The 24,327-nt window shown below is 43.6% G+C and overlaps 1 protein-coding gene across 3 annotated transcripts in view; it reads left to right on the forward strand.

Annotated features, from left to right (window-relative positions):
* The first annotated feature begins 292 nt into the window (after positions 1-292).
* The window catches only part of LOC148874935 (translation elongation factor Ts (EF-Ts)), a 50,778-nt gene continuing 26,743 nt past the window's right edge, over positions 293-24,327 (forward strand). For 2 of the 3 annotated variants that reach the window (XR_016104871.1, XM_088964092.1), the window contains exons 1-5: positions 353-484; positions 573-638; positions 1,217-1,566; positions 1,664-1,836; positions 2,267-2,356. Coding sequence is in view for 2 of the 3 variants with exons in the window: in XM_088964092.1 (XP_088820218.1) it covers positions 1,248-1,566; positions 1,664-1,836; positions 2,267-2,356 (582 nt within the window). In the remaining variant the exon portion in view is untranslated. Of the gene's footprint in view, positions 485-572; positions 639-1,216; positions 1,567-1,663; positions 1,837-2,266; positions 2,357-24,327 lie in introns of all 3 variants that reach the window. The other variant, XM_088964093.1, reaches the window with a different exon arrangement.

Raw genomic sequence — 24,327 nt, forward strand, 5'->3', positions numbered from 1 at the left:
GGAATCATGGAGATACCTCTCTTATAACGTATATTAATCATATTAAACAAAAATAAGTGTGATAAAAATAATAATTTTATTGAATAAAAATATAAAAATTGTAAAAATTTTCGAAAATATATTGTTCACTGTCATCATTTTAATTACAAATCACGAGATGGTTGGGACTGGGATACATGTGGTATTTTTAAATTTAAAATAAACTTTGGGAGAAAAACTGCGCACGTATTATCTAGTCGTACATTCGTAATATCTACCTGTATGTGATCGGAGATGTTCGTAATGTGCGGTTGGATTACTATGGTTTCAGAGTGCGTGCAGAGTTTTTGCTCGTTGAGCAGGAGAAAATAGAGAACAACGTCAGGAATAGGAGACGGTATCTATTGCCTCGGTGCTCCCTCGAGGGTTTGAAGTAATAGGTTGTCTTTGATTGGGGGAGGTCACTTGCTGGCACGCGGTCGTATAGCGAACGAAGAAAAGAAAGGTGAGTTATTGATCGTTTTTCTTTTTGGTGTGGGTTATTGATCTTGTTCTCCACTTTCGTTTATTAACATATGCTTATGCTTCTCTAGGGCTCCATTTACTTCACTTGAAACACTGCTGAGCTCGGTTTGGCTTTTTAGATTGTTTGTTCATAGGTAGTCAACTTCTTAGATTGTTTTGTATTCATATTTTGTTGAATGATAATGTGATTCTTCATATATAGAGATATGGGAAGCGTTATTGTGTTTTTCTTGACTTCCTACCGGGCAGCATTCCTTAATCCCCAAACATTTTTCTGTATCAGTGATTTTGCTTCTCTTTCTCTCTCTCTCTCTCTCTCCCCGTCATAGCCTCATAGTATAAGAAAATCTGCTTAGATGAACTAATTTTGCACCATATGCGTTCATTAATGTTTTATTTAGAGGATCCCTTTCTGCTTATCTTTCCATTTTCTTCTTCTTTCTCATATTTACCATCTTTTTGGGAGAGAAAAAAAAGGGGAAAAAAGAGAAAGAGATACCTTGCATAATCCAACAAGTAATGGAAGTATCCTTGATATGTGTTTCATCTTTTCCATATGTTAGCAATTTAAATTTATAAAGTCATACTTCTTTTTTCTTTCTTTCTGGGTAGAGAAATGGATGTTCATTTATTTCGCATTTAGTATTCTATTCCTTAGCTTGTTATCTTCAATATTTTACTAGTCTAATTAAGATAATTTCATGTTTTGCAGACTTTTAAGTTACTATTTATTATATATTGGGATGGCTTTCTCCCGAGGTGCAAAACGTCCAATTGAATTTCTCTTCAGCCGGTTTGGTATTTCTAGATGTTCCGGGCATTGTTATTCTTCTTGGACATGCAGAGGGTCTCACATTTCTGAAGTTAGTGAAGTCAGAAGCTTATTCTCCTACAACTATGGTGGTTCTAAATGTGTTTCTGCACAGAAGCTGTTTTTGAGAAACTTCAGTGTTGAGGTTCCTGCTCTGGACCAGATGAATCTTATCAAGCAGCTGAGGGAAAGAACAAGTGCTCCCATAAAGGACGTCAAGTCTGCTCTTGTTGCTTGCAATTGGGACCTTGGTAAAATCTACGTTTTTTGTACTTCATTCTTGGTGGAATAATGCACACGTTGTATTAAAGATTTTGGTCCTTATATGGTACTAGATACTTTATGCAGACGCTGCACAGAAGGACTTGAGAAGAAGAGGTGTAGTTCTAGCGTCAAAAAAGTCATCCCGAACTGCTACAGAGGGTTTACTTGCACTAGCACAAAATGAGAAAAGGGCTGCTGTTATTGAACTTAACTGCGAGACTGACTTCGTTGCAAGGAATGAAATATTCCAATACTTGGTCAGTATAACTATTTCATTTGATTTGGCAACTCTGTACTAAAGCAGTTAATGGGAAGTCAGGGATATTGCCTCTCTGTGAAACTTATTCTTATAGACATAGAGACTACGAGTGAAAGATCAAATGTGGAAAGCTGGGCTTAACTACTTTAAATGCTTAGTTTTGCCTTGGTCCTTACAGTGTAGCATTTTGTCTTTATGATAGTAACCACTAGACTCGGTTATCCAGTTTATGTATTTTTTTTTTTGTGTCTTGATAATTGTAATGCGTTGACTCTTTTTTTTTTTGATCAGCAAAAGAGAGTTTTATTTTAAAATAGGTTTAAAATAAAGTTTTACAGCTGTTATGTGTTGACTCTTTTGATATGATAAACTATTCTAGCTATGTTTTCAATTTTCTCCTGGTGATGTTTCATACATTGTTATTGTAGGCTTTATCTTTGGCAAAGACAGCTTTGTTGGTTGAAAGTTCTAGTGAGCAAATCTGTACAGAACTTCCTGTTGGACCTGAATACTTGGGGGTGAGACATCTTTACATAAACAGCCTTCTACTTTTAAATGAGTAAGAATTTTGAGCTCTTAAGGTTGCAGACTGAAATACTCATTGCAGCTTGTGCACAAGGAGTTTTCAGCCTAAAATATGTGTATATATATATATATATATATATATATATAATGATAGATAAAAATTCATTAGATTTCATTAGAAGAAAAGGATAAAGAGTCTGTTACAAGCATCCCAGTGGGAGGTGTGAGGTGCAGCCTCACTCATTAATATGGCAACATAAAGTTACAAGTGGGCCCAGTACAATTGATCCCTAGTTACTCCTTGCTTAGCTAAAGAATCAGCAAAATCATTTTCCTCCCTTCCCACCATTGTATAATTACATTCATCTGCTGAGTTATCCATTTTGATTTCTTCATTTCATTTCTGTAACACCAAATCACTGAATCTGGGTCTTTTAACCAACCCACCACCACTTTGGAGTCCCCTTCTATCACCAAATTCTCCGATCCTAACTCTCTTGCAATCTGCGCGCCTTGTATGGCTGTGTACAGTTCTGCCTTTAAGGTGCCTCCATTCCCCACCGGTCCTGAAAAGAGGGCTCTTAAATTTCCTTGTCTTTGATGGCTCCTCCTTTTCCAGTTGGGCCTGGGTTGCCTTGACTACTCCCATCGAAGTTTAGTTTCAGGAATCCTTCAATGGGAGGTGTCCAAGCCATCCTTGCTTTAACCTTTTGCACTGAGCTAGATGCCACTAAAGGCCAATTCTTCCAAATATCATCAAGTGTGAAAATTTTGAATAATTCCAAAGTTTGTAGCCAATGTATAACCTTGGTTATTACACTCCATAATTTGTTGTTTGCTCCTTTCTTTATCTTGGAAGATTTTGGCATTTCTCTTCCCATAAGGTTCACATCATTGCTGCTCTAGTGTACCTCCACATTACTCTTCTCCTCTTCTTCGGTAAAGCAAAAGTAGATGGAGCAAACAACAATTTTGTCTCCGTTGGCATATTCCACCTGCACCCAAACAAAGAGAAAAACCAATCCCAGATATCTGTAGCAAATGAATAGGAAATTAGTAAGTTGTAACAAGATCTATCATCAGATTTGCATAGAGTGCACCAATTTGGGGAAATGCACAGAAAAGGCCTCTTCTTTTGCAAGTAATCCAGAGTGTTAGTTTTCTCAAGAGCCACTTCCCAACAAAAGGCCTTAATTTTAGGGGGAATCAATTGAAACCAAACTTCTTTCAAAGGAAAGGACAGAGGAAGGGGACTGGCAAAGAGCTTTATAAAAGGAGGTAAAAAAGGAGGTACAAGAAAAGGAATCTTTAGGGCTTGGGAACCAAACTCTTCTATTTGGAATAGAAAGCTCTAAGTAGACACTATCAAGAAGGAGAAGCTCTGATAGACAAGTTTTTTCTCATCCTTCAATCCCCTTCGAAACCCAAGATCCCAATTAAGACTAAAAGGCAAAGAAGGAAGAACAAGAAAATTCGAAATGGTCTTATTTTTATGCAAAGAAATAGAATACAAAGAAGGGAACAATTCCTTTAAAGTCCTATCACCAAACCAAGTGTCTTCCCACAATCAAATTAAATTCCCTGAGCAAACATCATACCTAATATACTTGAGAAACTGGAAGAGGCTATGAATTGCCTTCCAAGGTGCTGCTAAGGTAGCTCTATGTGATACACCAACATCCTAGCTGTTCTCCAATCTACCATGTGTGCTTGCCACTACCTCAACCTACAAAATTTCCCTCTCAAGTGGCCATCTCCATAATCATTTCCCTAAAAGAGCTGTATTCTTCTTTCTTACATTCCCTAGACCTAAACCGCCCTCTTCCTTTCTTTTACACACAATCTCCTAGTTTATTAAGTGGTCCTTTCTAGTCTCTCCCAGCTGCCAAAGGAAATCGCTCATAATTTTTTCTAATTTGTTTTCTTCTCTTGGTGGAATCCTAAAAGCAAAGAGGAAATAGATGGGTAGGTTAGCCAAAGTTGATCTTATCAGAGTAATCCTACCTCCCAAAAAGATGTAACATCTCTTCCAAGCAGCCAATCTCTTTTGTCATGGAAGTGATCCACATGAGGGCAATACATTGGCTGAAACCATTGGAGCTGTTCAGCTAAGAAATTGTAAGGAAATTGCGAAGTTAGTCCCATCTAAGATGACTTCAAGTCCATCATGGAATATTCCCCCTCATGGCTTCATCAAATTGAATTTCGATGGTAGCTGTTTGGGAAACCCAAGGCCTTTTGGCATTGGGGGATTTCCAAGGAATGAACAAGGGAATATAATAACCATGTTTTCTAGTCCAATTGGAGTGGGAGATTCCCTTAGGGCTGAGGTAATGGCGGTTGATTTGGCGCAATCCGGTTGCTCTCTGCTGGAGATGATCTAGCTGCCAGCAACGACGTGAACTGGGTGGTCTGTAAGAGAGGAGGCAGAGATCCCGGGGTGGTTTACCCGGCGGGGACACTCCGATGGCTAAGTTAGAACACAATGGTAGTAGAGAGCTTGAAGATGATAATAGTGAGTTAGAGAGCTAGAGAGCAAAGATTACACACACAACAATAAAAGAACATACCTTCGCCTCTGGGGGGTGAAGTCTTTATATACTGGAGTCCCTGTGGATTGGTGGAGTGGTTCCTAAATCCTCGCTGTGATGGGATCCGCTTGCGTGTTAGGTGGGCAAAAATGTCACCAACCGGTAAGATTGCCCTCTCCTGTCTGAACCGGGGAGTGGGTGAGCTAATATAGCCGTTGTGAGGTACGATCCCGTAGGACGTGGAACACGGTGGCGAGATCCTCGGGGTTGTCATGTAGAGGTCGTTTTGAACGGGAGGCGAGTTGCCTGTAAGGTACTGGGTTGCCTGATGGCGAGCTGACTAGTGGCGAGCTTCCCGAGCTCGTGCTCTTTAGGTCTGTTCTGATACGAGTGCCGAAGTGCCCTTGGACCGAGGTGGTCCTGGTGTGATCTTGTGTCGAGGTATACTCGTCCCGAGGTGGCTCATCTGTCCGGGTTTGATCTGTAGTGAACTTGGTTCCGTTAACCTGGTCGCGATCTAATACTGAGACGATCTTAGTTCGGGATACTCTTAGCTCGGGGTATCCTTAGTTCGGGGTATTAGGGTACCCGAGGCCACTTTGTAGCGAACTGATTGTGCTGAGCTGTCACTTGTGCCAAGTCATATCCACGTGCTGATCTGACCATGTTGAGTTGTCGCTTATGCCGAGTCATGTCCATGTGTCTCCCTGTCACGAGGTCGGGCCAAATTCCCCTTCAACAATTGCCCCCCACTCCTCGAGCTAGGGGGACCTAGTTTGAGGAGTCCATGATGTGACAAGTGGATTTGGCTCGAAGTCCTAGCTGCTCTATCAAATAGGTTGCGTGCGGTTCACACATGGACATCAAGCGATCTATAAACCCTGTTGACGCCAAAAAATGTGCTAACTGTTTTCGACCTCTAGAGTCGTGTAGCCGGTTTTCTTAAGAGTCGTTGGATTGCTTTGATCTTGACCGTCGTTTCTCCGGTACAGTGGCTATAAATATGGGGACCCGAGGCTCATTTTCTTCGCTACAAGCTTACTAGACTTCGATCTGAGGTCGCGCTTAGCTTCTTTAGCTCGGGTTTTCTAGTTCACCACTTCCTTCCAGTTTGATCGCCTTTCTTTGGTGAGTCTTCCTTAGCTTATTTTTAGTTCAGTTTAGCTTTTCCTTTTAGTTCGGTTGTCAATGTCTTCCTTTAGCTTTGATAGCCTCTTAGATGAGGCCGATGAGGGTACCTCGGCCTAGGTAGATAGCCGAGATGAGGCTGTTTCGAACCCAGGGGCAGTCCGGTACCTTCCCGAGGCGTAGTCACCCTGGGATGCGCGGGAGGCTTCGGGCAACCTGGCATCCACTTCTTTCCAAGCTCGGGTGCCGGATCACTTTGCCCCTTCTATTATGACTGTGGACAGGCTTCGGGCCTTAGTTCATCGGTACAACCTTCTGGGTGAGCTCTCCTATAGTCTCCTCGTAGGCAACTTTCCTTGGGAACACGATCACAACGAGATCGTAATCTTTGAAGAACAGCTCGTGGCTGGTCTCTGTTTACCTTTGCACCCCCTGATTATAGAGGTCCTGAAGTTTTTCAACATTACCATAGATCATCTACACCCGAACTCTGTCCGAAACGTAGTAGGAACCATTTCCCTTTTTTATGAGTACCGACTCCCTCTTGACCTCGTCATTTTTTCTTCTATCTTGTCTATCAAGAAGAACTCTTCTTGTGTTCTCCCCGAGCATAGGCGGACTTACTACCTGTCTCCCCGCCCGGGCTATAAACTTTTGCACGAATTGCCCAATAGGATCTTGGCCTGGAAACGAAACTACTTCGTGGTTCGTAATCCTGAGGGGTGGCTGTTCCCTACTCATTGGAGAGCTGCCATTCAGGACTCCGATGTTAGGCTGGACCTGAAGACAAGGGAGACGCTCTAGTCTTTGGCGGAGCTCGGTTTCCTCTGTAGTGACTACCTTGCCAAAGATAAGCTCGTGCAGGCCGGCTTGAGTCTTGGTATGTCACTTTGGCTTTTTACTTATTAATGCTCTGATTAGTTTGTGGCTAGCCTTCTATTTTTTGCAGCCATCATGCTGAAGGTCGATGCCAGGAACCTTCTCAACAGTGTGCAGAAGGGGAAGAAGAGGAAAGGGAAGAAGCCTTGCTGGGAGGTCAGCCCTTCAACCCCTGCCCTGCCCGAGGTCCATGTCGCGGAGCCGATCTCCGTCGAGCTCCTCCAGGAGGAAGTTCGCCCTCTCCCTTCCGTGGTGAATTTGAAAGAAGAAGAGGGGAGTGTTCGGTAGGAGGAACCAGAGATCACCCCAGCACCTGAGCCGGAAGTTGCTCGGTTTCCCGAGTTGGCGAGCACTTCTAGGTCCCGAGGCGAGCCTCCGATGAGGAGCATCTTGACTTACAATTTTAGTATTCGCAAGAGCGAGGAGGTCGTCTTTTCCGAGGTCTCGGAGTGGGCCGAGATGTCTACGCATCGACTTGGGGGTTGGGTTGCCTTGGTTCTTACCTCGCTTCTGTGATCGCCGTCTTTTACCTTATACTTTCGCTTCCGAGGAGCTCGGAGGAGGCCGTCTTTTACCTTATACTTTTGCTTCTGTGATCTTTTCGAAAAAGGTTCTTACCTCGGTTCTTTCTTTGCCGGGTGAACTCCATTCACGCGCTGATGTGCCAGTCGCAAATCCGTTTGCAGAAGTTTGAGAAAGCCAAGGAGGAGGTGCATAAACTGCATCGCGAGCTTGATAAAGCTCGGGGCGAGGTGCTCCGGGCCAAGAAGGTGGCTCAAGGTCAGAAGGAGCTAATTTTGTCTCTGACCGAGGAAAAGGAGAAGTAGCAGGAGAAGATCTCTGCATTGACCGAGGAGAAGAGGAGGCAACAGGAGCAAAACTCTGTTTTGACCGAGGAGAAGAGGAGACAACAGGAGCAAATCTTTGTGTTGATCGGGGAGGCTTCGACGAGAGGTTGAAGATCTCTAGGCGATGGTTCAAGAGTGAACTCAGATCTTCGAGGCCACTGTGGAAGAGGCACGAAGCCAGGCCGTGGAGCACTCTAAGCAGTCTTCGGAGTTCCACGACCTCCAAGTTGAGTATGGTTCGAGCTCCTACCATTCTGGCTTCAAATTGTGTAAGTACGTGATGAAAAAGAAGTTCCCTGACCTCGATCTCAAAGCCTCCACATCAAAACTCATTCCCGAGGAAGCCGAGGCAGCAAACACAGAGCCCAACTCGTCAGAGGAAGAGAGTGACGACGAGGTCGAGGAGTGTCCTTCGAACCAGGAGGTCGCGGAGGATCATATGGAGACCGTTCCTCATGAACCATCTTTTACTTTTCTTGTATCGAATGTACGCCCCGAAGCCGCCGAGCTCGAGTTAGAACAAGATCTATGTACCTGCCACTTTTGTGAATGAAATACCAATTTGAGTAATCCTTTGTGTCAAAAGATGTTCTTAGATAGCTTTCGATCTAGGTAGCAAATGTGCAGATTACCCGAATTGTCGAGCTATCGAGCTGGGCAATAAGTAAGATATCGTAATAGAAAATTTTCTAAGTGTCTGTTACCCCGAACTGTCTTCGAAGGCTTAGTAAGGATAACATCACGTAACGTACGCCGAGGTGAGTGACATCGCGGGTCATATACCCGTCCTGTCTGCGCACATGCTATTTGTTCTGATGCCAATTGTCCCTTATGGGTCCGATTTGCTTTTATGTGCTGCAATGGGCTAGATATCGTAGGGCTTATGCCCGAGCTGTCTATGCCTTAGGTATTCGAAGCAACTTGCTTATGCCAGTGAGGTAACCAGGTCTCATGTGGTGCCTAGGTCCCTGTCAGTTTGGCATTTTTGGCCCTTAGGCTTTGGGAGCGATTTGTAGTCCACTCCTGAACTTTGCCCGTGCCGAAGAGGCAATTGGGTCGTGTGGTGCCTAGGTCCTTGCCAGTTCGACATTTTTGGCCCTTAGGCTCCGAGAGCGACTTGTAGTCCACTCCTGAACTTCGCCCATGCCGAAGAGGCAACTGGGTTTTGTGGTGGCCTTTAGGCTTTGGGAGTGACTTGTAGTCCATTCCTAAATTTTTGCCCATGCTGAAGAGGCAACTGGGTCTTATGTGGTGCCTAGGTCCTTGCCAGTTCGGCACTTTTGGCCCTTAGGCTCTAGGAGCGACTTGTAGTCCACTCCTGAACTTTTGGCCGTGCCGAAGAGGCAATTGGGTCTTGTGGTGGCCCTTAGGCTTTGGGAGTGACTTGTAGTCCACTCCTGAACTTTGCCCATGCCGAAGAGGCAACTGGGTCTTATGTAGTGCCGAGTTCTCTGCTTGTGAGGTGCCGAGCTACATGTGAGGTGCTGGGCTGACCAGGTGTTGAGCTTCCTGTGAGGTGTTGGGCTGACCAGGTGTCGAGTTGCCTGTGAGGTGCAGGGCTGACCAGGTGTCAAGTACCATAACTTTCCAAAGGACCAGGTCCTCGACACGGAAGTGTCACTTCCCGACCTGGGCGTTATAATACCGAGCTACTCTTTGCTGGTAGGCTGCGGTCCGGATATATTCGAGGTCTCATACCTCTTCTACCAGGTCGAGTTTGGTGCGGAGCTCGTCACCGTTTCCTTCTTCGTCATAGGCTTCCAGGCGTAATGTAGGTACCTCGATCTCGGCTGGGATTACTGCTTCCGTGCCATAGGTGAGGTTGAAGGGGGTTTCACCTATGGCGGTCTTGATGGTAGTTCGGTAAGCCCATAGTACGCTGGGCAACTCGTCTACCCATAGCCCCTTAGCTCGGGCTAAGCGAGCTTTCAGTCTACGGAGTATGGTTCTGTTCGTGACTTCTGTCTGCCCGTTCGCCTGGGGGTGTGCTACCGAAGTGAAGTTCTACTGTATCCCCATTTTAGCACACCAGTTCTGGAACTCGATATCTTCAAACTGCTTACCGTTGTCAGAAATGAGCACTCGAGGCAATCCGAAGCGGCATACTATTCTCTTCCAAAAGAAGTTCAGTACAGTTCGAGCTGTGATTGTTGCTAGGGGTTCCGCTTCTACCCACTTTGTAAAGTAATCCACTGCTACTACTGAGAATTTCCTCTGTCTTGTCGCTGGTGGGAATGGTCCAAGAATGTCGATTCCCCACTGTGTGAAGGGCCATGGGCTGGTGAGGTACTTTAGGTTGGTGATGGATGTTGGCGTACCTCTGGCATTTGTCGCATTTTCTTGACGAGCTCGAGTGCGTATGCCTTCATCGTGGGCCAATAGTATCCTTGCAGTAGCGCTTTCTGGGCGAGAGCCCTGCCCCCCAAGTGTTCGCCGCACAAGCCTTCATGAGTGTCGTGGAGAACGAGCTCAGCCTTTGAAGGTCGCAAACAACGCAAGTGGGGAGCGTGTAGGATCTTCAGTACAGCCATCCGTCTATCATGACGTACTTGGCTGCTTGTCGCTCTACCCTTTTGGCCGTGTTGCGATCTGCAAGTCGGGTTCCGTGAAGCAGGTAGCTCGCGAGTGGGTCAATTCAGCTCGGCTCTGTTTGTGCAACAGGAGCAACCTCTTCTGTCCCCCTGGTTGACCACGAACTGGGAATCACTACAGATGATGATGTGTTTTGCTAGTACCTCTTTCGCTAGTGTGAGCCTGGCTAGCAATGCTTCATACTCTGCTTCGTTATTGGATGCTGCGAACTCGAACCGAAGTGCGTGCTCCAGTTTCACCCCGCTTGGCCCGTGCAGAACAGTGCCGACTCCGCTTCCTTGTTGATTGGATGAGCTGTTTACATGGACGATCCAGGGCTCCTCGTCCCAAGTTGGCCTTGTGCAAATCGGGGCCGGTGCCGCACTGGTTGAAGCCTCCTCTTTGTGTTCGAGCTCAGTCAGTTCGGGGGCTGCAGTGCTGAAGGTACATTCTGCTACAAAGTCGGCTAAGGCTTGGGCCTTAATTGCCATCCGAGGCTCGTACTGGAGGTCGTATTCGCTGAGTTCGATGGCCCACTTCGTCAGTCTGCCAGATACCTCGGGCTTGAGTAAGACTTGCCTTAGAGGTTTGTTTGTGAGAACTATGATAGTGTGGGCTTGGAAATACGGTTGAAGCTTCCAAGCTGCTGCGACCAGTGCGTACGCCAACTTCTCGATCTCTGGGTACCTGGTTTCTACGTCCTGCAAAGCTTTACTCACATAGTAGATAGGTCGTTGGACCTGATCTACTTCTTTTTTTAGTATCGAGTTGACCACCTCATTGCTCATGGAGAGTTTCAACATTAAAACATCACCCTCCTCGGGTCGGGTCAAAACCGGTATACTAACTAGGTATTTCTTCAGCTCGTCGAAGGCGAGTTGGCACTCTTCAGTCCACTCAAAGTCTTTACTTTTCTTGATTGCCTTGAAAAAGGGCAGGCAACGATCTGCTGGCTTGGACATGAAGCAACTTAAGGTAGCCATGCGGCCATTCAGCCTTTGAACCTCTTTCAATTTGCGAGGTGGCTTCATATCTAGGATAGCCTTGATCTTTTCGGGGTTTGCTTTGATGCCACGCCGGTTAACTATGTAACCTAGGAATTTACCCGAGGTGATACCAAAGACACACTTGCTAGGGTTCAACTTCATACTATACTTGCGTAAAATTTTGAAAACACATTGTAAGTCACTTATTAAACAGTTCGAAAACTGGGTTTTGACAACCATGTCGTTTACATAGCATTCAACCTTATTGCCGATCAACGGGTCAAAAAGTTTGTTGACAAGTCTTTGGAAGGTTGCCCTGGCGTTTTTTAGCCCGAAGGGCATGACCTTGTAACAATACAGTCCTAGCTCGGTTATGAGTGTTGTTTTTTCCTCGTCAGCGAGGTCCATCTTGATCTGGTTATAGCCTGAGTATGCGCCCAGAAAACTCAACAACTCGTGCCTTGAGGTCGCGTCCACTAGACGGTCGATCTTAGGGAGTGGGAAACAATCCTTCGGGCAAGCTCGATTCAGATCGGTGTAATCGACGCACATGCGCCATTTACTGTTGGCCTTTTTTACCAGAACGGGGTTAGCCACCTAGCTCGGGTAGTGGACCTCCCTGATGAAATCGACTGCGAGGAGTTTTCCGACCTCTTCATCGACTATCCTCCAGCACTCCGGGGCGAGGTTGCATTTTTTCTGTTTAACTGCCCTGACTAAAGGATCAGTGTTCAACTTGTGAGTCATTACCTTAGCATCTATGCCGGGCATCTCTGCCGCGGACCAGGCAAACACATCTAAATTCTTAAGTAAAAAACTTACCAGTCGAGAGTGGAGAGGCTCCTCGATCGCTGCTCCGATCTGGAGGGTCCTAACTGGATCTTTCGCTGAGGTCGGGATGTTGATCGTCCCTTCGGTTGGCGTGGCTCATTCCTCAAAGTACTCCATAGGTCGCTCTAACTCGAGGTCGTCTGCCAACTTGGCTTTCCCTTTGAGAGCGGCAACATAGCACTTGCGGGACTCGAGCTGGTCGCCTCGCACTGTCCCAACTCCGAAGTCCGTAGGGAACTCCATAGCCATGTGGTAGGTGGACACCATTGCGCGAGGCACGTGGGTGATAGGCCGATCTATAATGGCGTTGTACGGGGAGGGAGTCGCGACCATCAAGAAGGTGTGCTTGAACCTCGCGATGCTAGTGCAGGTGTCGATCTCCACACGTACCGAGGTTCACCCTAAGGGCCTGACTTCTTCTCCGCTAAAACCTACCAGTGGAGTGCTTGTTGGCTTGAGGTCGCCTTCTTGGAGTTGGAGCTTGTCGAATGTGTCTTTGAATAGGATGTATGCTGAGTTGCCGGAGTCAACCAGGATACTCTTTACCTCGAAGTCGTTGATCCTCATCTTTATCACTAGTGCATCATCCTGGGGGTACTGGACCCCTTGCACGTCGTCTTCCGTGAAGAATATCGGTTCTTTGGGCCTGGGACGCTTTGGCGGATTCTGCTCTTCACACTCTAGTTCGCGAATTGAAGACTTTCCTGCGGCTGAGGTGCAGCCCGCTACTATGGATCCATCGGTGATCGTGTTGATCATCTCGTGGATCGGTTTCTCCTCGGGCGCCTGTCTCTGCGGTTGTTCGCTACACTAGCTACTGGGCTCGGGAGCATCTCTCCTTTGCTCCCTCTATCGATCTGCCTGGTTTTTATTACTTTTTTGTACAAAATTTTTCAGGTAGGATAAGCTCTTTGATCTCGTCGCGGAGTTTCTTACAATCTTTGGTATGAAAGTGACAAAATACATTTTTATTTCTAAGGGCTGGGTCCTCTCTCAACCGGGGTGGCCACTTCACAAAAGAAGCGTCCTTGATCGCCATGAGAATTTCCCCTCGCTTCGCGTTGATGGGTTTGAAACTCGTTCTCTCAATCGGGGGAGCTCAGGGGTGAAAATCTAGCCTGTTCCCTCCCCTGGTGGGGGACTTGCTTTTCTTTCTCTTGCCACCACTGTTCGAGCTGCGGTCTTCCCTCTTTCTTTTCTCTGCTGGGGCTTCAGTTCTTTGGTTCATCTCTTCCTCAGTCCCGATGAACTGATCGACGAGCTTAAGGAATTCTGTGATGTCTTTGGGTTTGTCTGCCACCACATGCCACTTGAATTCTCTGTGGGTGATCCCCTTTTTTGCTGCCGTGAGTCTTACGATGGGGTCTAAGTCCGGGATTAGTAGGCAAGTGTTGTTGAAATGTCTTTCCTGGAGTCCTCAGCTAGGACCTCGAGCCGGTTTCCTGCAAGAGTGCCTTCAGGTCGCGAAGGCCGAGGTGGACTGGTTCTGGTGGGTCAAGTATCTCTCGATTTGCTTACTTGCTGGGAGATGGGAGGAACTTGTCTTTCCCTCCTTCCACGAGATGAGACCTGGGAGGTCTCTCCCTGGCAAGTATGGCTGTTTTGGCAGCGAGGCTTGCTCGGGGTGATTGGACACTAAGGTTGGGTTGGTTGCTGGTTCTGCTGCATCGGTGGGAACTGCTGCTGGTACATGTGGTGCAGAACTTGCTGTTGGTACTGTTGGAACTGTTGCATCTGGGCTTGAATAGCCCACACACAGTATACCAGGTCACTTAGTTGGTTATGTCTGACTCCAGGGGGAACTATAGAGGGTTCAACGGAGGTCGCACCCACTATAGGGGGAAGTGGGACGTTCACAGGCTCGGTTGGTTGAGGTATAGTGGGTTTTGGAATCCCACCCGCAGGGAGCGGTATGGTGAATTGGCCTATGTAGACAGTTGGGAACTGAGGTTGCCCCCCGGAGACGTTTGCTTTGCTGTGTTGTCCGGCATTGCTAGAAGAAGCCATGGGTTTGATTTTGAGCTTGTGGTTTTCAAAATGGAGATAAAAGGCTTTTAGTAACTTCCCACAGACGACGCCAATTGATGTGGTGTAATCCGGTTGCTCCCTGCTGGAGATGATCTGGCTGCCAGCAACGACGTGAACTGGGTAGTCTGCAAGAGAGGAGGCAGAGATCCCGTGGTGGTTTACCTGGCGGGGACACTTCGATGGCAAAGTTAGAACACAGTGGTAGTAGAGAGCTTGAAGATGATAACATTGAGTTAGAGAGCTAGAGAGCAAAGATTACACACACAACAATAAAAGAACATACCTTCGCCTCTGGGGGGTGAAGTCTTTATATACTGGAGTCCCTGTGGGTTGGTGGAGTGGTTCCTAAATCCTCGCTGTGATGGGATCCGCTTGCGTGTTAGGTGGGCAAAAATGTCACCAACCGGTAAGATTGCCCTCTCCCGTCTGAATCAGGGAGTGGGTGAGCTAATATAGCCGTTGTGAGGTACGATCTCGTAAGACGCGGAACACGGTGGTGAGCTAATATAGCCCTGTAAGGTACTGGGTTGCCTGATGGCGAGCTGACTGGTGGCGAGCTTCCCGAGCTCGTGCTCTTTAGGTCTGTTCTGATACGAGTGCCGAAGTGCCCTTGGACCGAGGTGGTCCTGGTGTGATCTTGTGTCGAGGTATACTCGTCCCGAGGTGGCTCATCTGTCCGCGTTTGATCTATAGTGAACTTGGTTCCGTTAACCTGGTCGCGATCTAATACTGAGACGATCTTAGTTCGGGATATCCTCAGCTCGGGGTATCCTTAGTTCGGGGTATCAGGGTACCCGAGGTCACTTTGTAGCGAACTGATTGTGCTGAGCTGTCACTTGTGCCAAGTCATATCCACGTGCCGATCTGACCATGTCGAGTTGTCGCTTATGCCGAGTCATGTCCACATGTCTCCCTGTCATGAGGTCGGGCCAAATTCCCCTTCATCAGCGGTCTTGGAAGGGGTAAAAAGAGCAAGGGACCTGAATATTAAGTCATAGAAGGTGATTCTAAGATAGTAGTAGGCTGGTTAAAGGAAGGCAAGATTGGGCTCTAGAACTACACCAATGACAAGAGGAGGTTTAAGTGGTTGATTGAGGGCATTGATGTAAAATGTATTTGGGTAAAGAGAAGTGCCAACTCCTTCGCTGATGGTTTAGTTAGGCAAAGGGTGCATAGGGATTCTATTTTCTGTGCTCATTTGTAATTGGTTTTTCTCTCGATTGCTTATTTTGATCCCTAGGGGAACTAAGATATTTTATCTCCTCTCCTTTGTATTTTATTCTCTTTTATTAATGAAATGCTTCCTGTTATTGATAAAAAAATATCTTTTTACACCTTTCTATAGCTAGGTTCCAAAAACTGCTTTCCTTGGGGTTTGCACCTAGAGGATGCCCTAGGTAGGTCAAAGGCCAAGGGGTGATATGACATTCTAAGCATTCCACTACCCTATTTAGGACATTCTCCTCCATGTTAATCCATGTTATTTCAGTGTTTTAGAAGTGCAAGGCACAAGGGCCAATTTGCGCTTGAGGAGAGAGGCGTAAGGCGAGGCGTGCCCCTTTTTGAAGCAAGGCACAAAAATACAAAAAATTGCTAAAAAAAAATGTTAGAAAATTCCAAAAAATGCAAAATATAATTTAAAAATAAAATCAAACATATAAAACATTTTGAAGCATGTAAAACCCACAATCTCTTTTTTTCCTCAATTGCATTGCTTCAAGTAGCCGATGTGATGCAAAACATATTACATTCTTGATTCTACGAGTCACCTTTGTGCCATGCCCCTCAAGGCAAGCCCAAACAAGTCCATGTTTGGGTCTTAAATTCTTAATTCTCACACAAAAAATAAAGATTTTATAATTTTAATTGCCTTTTAAGAAGATGTTTTATTAAGATGAATGAATGGACAATATTAGCAAATAGGGGGTTCTCAAAAGCCCAATTGCTAGGTTGAAAAAAAGTAAAAAAACGTACAATGTTCAAAAGGTTCACACGCATGGGCCAAGGTGCATGCCTAGGCGCACCAGGCGTGCACCTTTTGAAAGTGCTGCGCCTTGGACCTGGGCGAGATGCCTACCCTAAAATGCACCTCGCCTGTGTGCCTAGGGGCGTGCCTTTTAAATCACTGTGCTATGCAACCTTGTCTAAATTGATTTTCAGATTTGGCACTATTTCAAACTTCTTGATTAAATCTTTTAATCTCATGACTCTCCTAATGTCTCCCCCTTCACAAAATGTTATGATATCGTTTGCAAATTGGAGATGAGTAATTGGAACATTGTCTCTGCCCACTTTCCAACCCCTAAAATCATATTTCCTGTCTGCCTTAGAGAAGAGTCTACTAAAGACATCCACTACTAGAGTAAAAAGGAAGAGGGAGAGGGATTCACCTTGCTTTAACCCTCTGCAAGTTGGGAAGAAGTCTTTCACCATTCCATTAACAAGGATAGAAAAATGACAAGACCGTACACAACCAAGCATCCAATTGCACCATCTCTCCCTAAACCCCCATTGTTGCAAAACATCTTTGAAAAATCCCCAATCCACCATGTCATAGGCCTTTTCTAAGTCTAATTTGCATACAAAGCATTCCTTCCTAGATCTCTTCATTTCCTCTACACATTCATTGGCTATCAGGATTTGATCAACTATTTGTCTTCCTTGAGCAGAAGATCCTTGATTCTGATTGATGAGAGAGGGGAGAATTGCTTTGATCCTCAATGATAGGACCTTAGTAATTATCTTGTAGACACTCATCATAGTCACTATACTAATGGGTCAAAAATCCTTTGGATGGCTAGCATCAACTTTTTTTTTTTTTGGAATCAAGGCCAAGAAAGTTGCATCAACTCTAGGGCTAACAATATGTGTATTTGAGAATTCCTTAAAGACTTCAAATAAGTAATCTTTCAACACTTCCCAACAATCCTGATAGAAAGCCATTTTGAATCCATCTGGGCTTGGTGCTTTAGACCTATTCATGGAGAACACTACCTTTCTTATTTTCTCTTCCTCAAAATATCTTTGTAGCCAATTTGCTGCTTCCTTATCTAGTAAAGGCACTCCAATCCTTCTAAACTCAATTTATCCTCCAGAGGTCTCCTGTAAAGGATTTAAAGTGGTCCACAAAGATTCTGGGAATTTCATCCTGACTTGAGATCAACTCTCCATTGATTTTCAACCTAGCCACAAAGTTTTTGTGCCTTATTCCATTGGCCATTGCATGAAAGATATATTTTTTTTGATCAGCAAAGAAAATCATTTATTGATTTAAATATGAAATTAAGATACAATACTTTCCATAGCGAAGTAGTTTGCAATACTGCCCAAAATAAGGATGGTCTATTAGCTCCTTGCTTGGCTAACACATTTTCCAACTCATTATCTTCACTTTTAAGAGTTAAATCTCTTTGCAAGTTGGTCAATCTGTTTAAAAGTGAATCTTAGCTTCTAGGCATGATTTTTAAAACTGACCCGGAGATCGAACCGGTCAGGGGTCTGGTTATTAGGTCGAATGGTCCGATCGTTCGAACCGAACGCTCGGACTGTTCTGACAAAAAATAAATTAAAAAAAATAAAAAGTCATAACCGTTCGAACGGTTAACTGCTCGGTTCAGCGGTTCACTGACCAAAATCAATGGTTTCGGGGGAAAATTTAGTTTTTGGGGAAATGGAACCGATCGCTTGACCGTTTCCCAGTTTTTTCCGGTCTGACCATCCGGTTCGGTCCGGTTTTGAAAACCATGCTTCCAGGGTACTGGCTCAATTTGCTTTTGTCCATGTTATAATCAGAAGTGAGTCTCCTTCAATTTCCAGCTCTCTTGCCCCTAACTGTTCTGCAAGCTGGAACGCTTGCCATAGAGCTTTTGATTCAGCTTGAATTGAGTCTACAAATCCAATTGGTCATGAGAACAAGGCTAGCACTACTCCATGGTGGCCTCGAAAGACTCCTACTCCTGTTCTTCCTGGGTTGCCAAAGGAATCAGTGTTTTAAAAGCGCAAGGGCCAATTTGCGCTTGAGGCACAAGGCGAGGAGCGTGCCTTTTTAAGAAAGGCGCGAAACTACCAAAAAAAAGCTAAAAACTAAAACAAAGTCAGAAAATTCAAAAAATGTGCAAAAAATATTAAACATAATGTAATAAAAAATATAAACATAAAATTTAAAATAAATGTTTTAAAAAACCAATTATTTAAAATTAAAATCATAAACATAACATGTAAAGCATATTCAAATGAAAATTTAAAAATAAAAGCAAACATATAAAGCATTTTCAAGCATGTAAAACCCCCAATCTCATTTTTTCCTTAATTGCATTGCTCAAGTAGCTAATGTGATGTAAAACATATTGCATTCTTGATTCTATGAGCTCACCTTTGTACCACGCCCCTCGAGGCAAGCCCGAACAAGTCTATGTTAGGGTCTGAAATTCTTATTTCTCACATAAAAAGTTATGATTTTATAATTTTTATTGCCTTTTAAGAATATATTTTATTGCAATGAATGAATGAACAACATTAGCAAATAGGGGTTCTTGGAGCTTTGTATTCCCATCCTATGAGATAATGAGATAATGCTGCTTGGTTTTGGGAAACTACTACGTCGCATGAAAGAATTTTGTATTCCAATCCCCTTTATTTATTTATGTCTTGACTTTTGTGTCTAGGATATTTCCTCTCTCTTAAGGACCTCTAACTCATTCTTTGATTTCCATCTCAATTCTCTCTCTTCCACATGGAGTTTTCTCTCACTTTCAACATTGTCCAACTCTTCAATATGAGAAATGGGAGTCAGCAATGATATTTACCCTGTTGTTTTCATCTTTGGCACGATGTTTTAGGACATAACCTACTGCATATGTAAACGTATATACACAGATACATGCATTTGTATATATGCTTATGTATACATATACATGACCAATAATTTTGTATATGTACATACATATACAACATATATCTATTCATATGTATGCATATTACCTTCAAAAAAATTCATATGCATGTACATATCCAACTTTTAATCCTTCCTACACATGCATATATGCATACATTGGTAAGGGGAGGGATGTGAGTTTGTTCATAGCATAGGAGGGATTAAAGTTAGATGGTGAGTCATAGGTTAAATTAAAGGCTAAGGGGAAGGGGGTTTAGTTGGGACATGGTCATCCTAGCACCAATGGCCCAATGCCCTTGCCTTGCCTCCCTTATGTTGTATCCATGTGCCCAAGGGATATATGACATATGTTACTTGTTTTGAGGGAAATAAAGGGATGGAATGAGAAAAATGTGGGATGCTAGATCCCAAAATCGTGGAATCGGTGTCGCACCAAAACAGTGCGACCCTGGTGGAAAAACTCGAGAAACCACTGTTACTATCGATGACGAACAGAGGGGGATGGCTGAGAAAAACGAACCAGCGATGACAAACAGAGGAGGGAGAGAACCAGTGCCTTCCCCGTTATGATCGAACCACTGTTACCATCGAACTTTCAAGGAACCACTGTTACCGGTCTTCTTCTTAACCAGATATTGGCGATCTGCTTTCTGTCTTCCTCCCTTTCTCAGCGATCTCTCTTCTCCCTCACCTTCTTCTTCCTATTCTTCTCGTCTTCCTCCCTTTCTGGCGATCTGCTTTCTCAGCACTCCTATATCTCTCGTCTTCCTCCCTTATGTTGTATCCATGTGCCCAAGGGATATATGACATATGTTACTTGTTTTGAGGGAAATAAAGGGATGGGATGAGAAAAATGTGGGATGCTAGATCCCAAAATCGTGGAATCGGTGTCGCACCAAAACAGTGCGACCCTGGTGGAAAAACTCGAGAAACCACTGTTACTAGCGATGACGAACAGAGGGGGATGGCTGAGAAAAACGAACCAGCAATGACAAACAGAGGAGGGAGAGAACCAGTGCCTTCCCCGTTATGATCGAACCACTGTTACCATCGAACTTTCAAGGAACCACTGTTACCGGTCTTCTTCTTAACCAGATATTGGCGATCTGCTTTCTGTCTTCCTCCCTTTCTCAGCGATCTCTCTTCTCCCTCACCTTCTTCTTCCTATTCTTCTCGTCTTCCTCCCTTTCTGGCGATCTGCTTTCTCAGCACTCCTATATCTCTCTCATTCCCTCATTTTCCCTCTCTTTCTGATCGCTGCTGCTTTCTCAACTCTACTTGCTTTGCTTCAGATCCCAAGTTCATCCTCTGTTACAGAGAAAGTGCGAAGAAGCATATTTAGAGTGATAAAAATAGCGGGACCACTCTGCGGTGGTCGATTAAGCACCGACGGAGGAGGGGGGACTATCGGTGCCGGAGGACCTCTTCGGAGCTTCAGTCATGGAGTTCTCTGTCTCTCTCTCCATCTTCCTCTTCTCTCTTCTCCCTCACCTTCTTCCTATTCTTCCTGTCTTCCTCCCTTTCTGGTGATCTGCTTTCTCAGCACCCCTATCTCTCTTTCATTCCCTCTCTCTCTCTCTGATCGCCGCTGCAGTCATGGAGCACTCTTCTTCATCTTACATGAATCTGGCAAAGAACCAGCTCGTGACAGTTCTTTTCCTATTATTTTCCCATATATAAAACCAAACAATGGAAGGGTAAATTTTTACACTTTCCCATCCCATCCCACCCAAATCTTCCCACAAACCAAACAGAGCCTTATGGAATCTCCTTGGCCAACCAACCCAGATCTTGCTGAATTGTGGTTCCAGCATGATATTTGAAGGCACCTACTACCTAATGAGTTCGTATTACCTAATGAATATCATTCAAAGTTCAATTTGATTGGAGGGGGTGGGTACCATTGCTGAATTAGAAGATCACTATTAGTCTTAGCTGACATGGATGCTATAGCATTCTAGCTCCTATGTCAAAGGGCTGAACACTCCAAACTTGTCCCTCATGTAGTTCCATTGTTCCATCAAGACACTCTAATGGTGTTTTTTTGATCAATAACTGCAGGATTTAAATTAAAGTTAAAAGAAGAGATAGATACAAAAGGTATAAAATACACACAAAGTCATTGAGAGGCAAAAACTCTTTTCTCTGCTCAACAAGTTTCTTCTTTTACAACTGTGCCCAGAACAAAGTTTCCCTCTCCACCCCTTGCTTGGCTAAGCTATCTTACATAGAGTTAGCACAACGCTTTACCCATTGGATTAGTTATTAACCTACTAGAAGGCAATTCGGCCACTGCCTTCCAGCTCCTGGGTAAATCATCCATTGAGACATGAAAGAAGGTGTCCATGGATTTTAACCAATATGCCACTCTTATCAAAACAATATCAATAATAACCTCCTTAGATCTTTCTTGTATTGGAATAGCCTTAAATTCGTTTTTTCCCATAGTGTCCATAAAATTGCTGTCCTTCTGCATTTCCACATAATCCTACCCCATTTATTTGGCCATGCAAAGAATGTTGAGCCAAATAGGCTTTGAGCGTTAGCCAGAGGAGTCCACCTGCACCCAAATAGAGGGAGAAACCATTCCCAAATACAAGTAGTAAAAGATAGGAAATTAGCAAGTGATAGTAGTTCTAACCATTGGCTTACACGATAAACATCTATGAGGGGATAAACATCACTATGGAGTCTTCTATTGAAGTAAATCACATGTTTCAATCTTTTCATGTACATACGTACCGTTTCGTGACAGATCCGATACACGGAACATACATAATTCAATAATTTCATAAAGGTCTCGTATTGGGTCGTTTTGGGTATGTATCGGCTGATACAGTCCTGAAATAGACCGATACACATTCTGTATCAGCCGAATTTAATTTCCCTTTCTACTTTTTAAATTCAAATTCAAATTCAAATTTAATTTATCTCTTCTCTCTCATTTATATCACTTTTAAGTAAGCCTTTAAATTTGAGAAGTCATTAAATGCTAATATTATAATTAAATGCTCACTTGAGTTAATCTTTAATTAAGGCATTTAAGACGTCATTAAATGCTAATTAAGTCAAATAACTTGTTAAAATCATAAGTTGAAAGTAAGAAGTTTCGAACCCTAGTAATTTATTTAGGACAACAACTAATTAACCACTATGCCAACCTAAATTGCTCATCTTAATAGCATGGATTTTTATTCTTAAAGTAATTTTTCTTTCTTGGTGGATGTTTCTCAATAAATGCGAAAATTTGATTATTAAAATTTATATAATAATAAGATTAATACAAGTTATATTTATTTATTAAAATTTAAGGTATATATTAACTTATATACATAATAAATATTATATAAATCTATATATAATAAATATTAACTAATGAATGACTTAAAAATTATTAACTAATAAATATTAGTATATATACACATGCATTTTAGTTCTTCTATTATTTTTCAATGGTTACTAATTATGTCCTGATACTATATATAAATCATTAAAGTGTGGTTTTTATGTTTAAATAAATTAGTTATAATCACATAAAACTCAGTTTTATTGTTGTTAATATATTTTTCTAAGGACTCTTTTGGATTTTCTAGCGTATCTTGATTTTCCGTCTGTATCTATACATTTCCAAAGCGTATCTCGATACGTCTCTTAAAATTACCTTTCCGATACACCTTGAATTCCAATACTTTGAACCTTGCAACTTCCCAACAAAAAGCACAAACCTTGGGTGGAATAGGCTTACACCAAACCTCCTTTACTGGAAAAAGTTGCAGAAAGTTATTATTGATTTGAGACAGCCTTGAAAAAGGAGGCACAAGTAAAGGAACCAGAGGTGGAACATGTCCAAATTTGGCCATCAGGTTTGAAAGGATCAATGAAGACCTCTTCTAATAGTTGCAATAGGTTAAAGACGTGAGGTGTTTCTGAATCCCTTAAACCCCTTTGGAAACCCAAATCCCAACAGATGCCATTAGTAGAACTAGAAGGAACAAGGAATTTGGAAATAGGCTCATTTTTTAAACGACTCAAAGAAAAAAGAGATGAAAATTGAGGAGAAAGAAACTGAAGACTCTTTTGAGGAGAAAAAGAGAAGTATGGAAGAGATGGTGGCTGTTATCAGCTCGACAGTTATTGGTTGGGTGTTGCTGCTTCCAGAGTTTCAAGCATTGAGGAAGGAAGATTTTGGTGCTGATTTCTGGATTTCTTTGAATGCATAAAGAATGCTGATGTTCTGTTTGTCTTGAAGTGGTTGTTTTGTTTTGAAGTGATGCTCAGATAAAGGCAGTACGGGAAACCCAACAAGAGGCACGGGCTGTTACCTCTTCAAAAACTATTACATCAAATTAAAACAAAAATAGACAGAAGTAGAATTACAGAGCAGCCCAAAATAAATTTTCCCTTGTGGCCCCATGCTTAGCTAACCCATCCGCTAAGGTGTTTGCTGATCTTCCCCAAAGAGAGGTAACAGTCATGTTTCTCATAAGCCAGTTGACTTTCCTCAATAAATCTCTGTGTTGCCACATGGCTGAAGCTGGGTCTGTCAGCCATCCCACAACAATTTGAGAGTCTCCTTCCACTACTAGGTGCTGAACTCCTAATTGTTCTGCAACCTGTATACCTTGTACCGCCGCTAAAATTTCAGCTCTATTAGAGTCTCCTATTCCCACGGGGCCTGAAAACAAGGCTAAGATGTTGCTCTCCGTATCTCTTAGCACCCCCTCCAATCCCTAAAGGGCCTGGGTTTCCTTGGCTGCTGCCATCAAAGTTCAGCTTTATCCATCCTTCGGGCGGGGGGATCCACACTGCAGATTCCTTGTCCTTCCTTGAATGGTCCTAGTCAATATACAATCCTCAACAGCCTGAATGCTTCTTTCCTTTTCCTTGAATATTCTTGAATTCCTTTCTTCCCAGATTGTCCACAATGCAGCTGCTCTAATACATCTCCATATCAACTTTCCTTTTTTTGTAGGCCACACAAAAAAGGAAGGATCGAATAGCTGAGTTAAGTTTGTGGACAGAACAGATTCCACCTGCACCCAAACAAAGAAAAAATCCAATTCCAAATAGCACTAGAAAAGGAACAAGATACAAGTAGGTGGGAACAATCCTGACCACCAGCCCTGCAAAGTACACACCAGTTAGGGGACAAACACATGAAAGGCCTTTTCTTCTGCAAGCAATTCAAGGTATTAATCTTACTATAAAACACCTCCCAGCAGAAAATAACAAATTTAGGTGGAATAGGTTTAGACCAAATCTCCTTAG

Source organism: Nelumbo lutea, chromosome 1, assembly GCF_056320005.1.
Source record: "Nelumbo lutea isolate HS-2025 chromosome 1, American lotus-T2T, whole genome shotgun sequence".
Taxonomy (NCBI): domain Eukaryota; kingdom Viridiplantae; phylum Streptophyta; class Magnoliopsida; order Proteales; family Nelumbonaceae; genus Nelumbo; species Nelumbo lutea.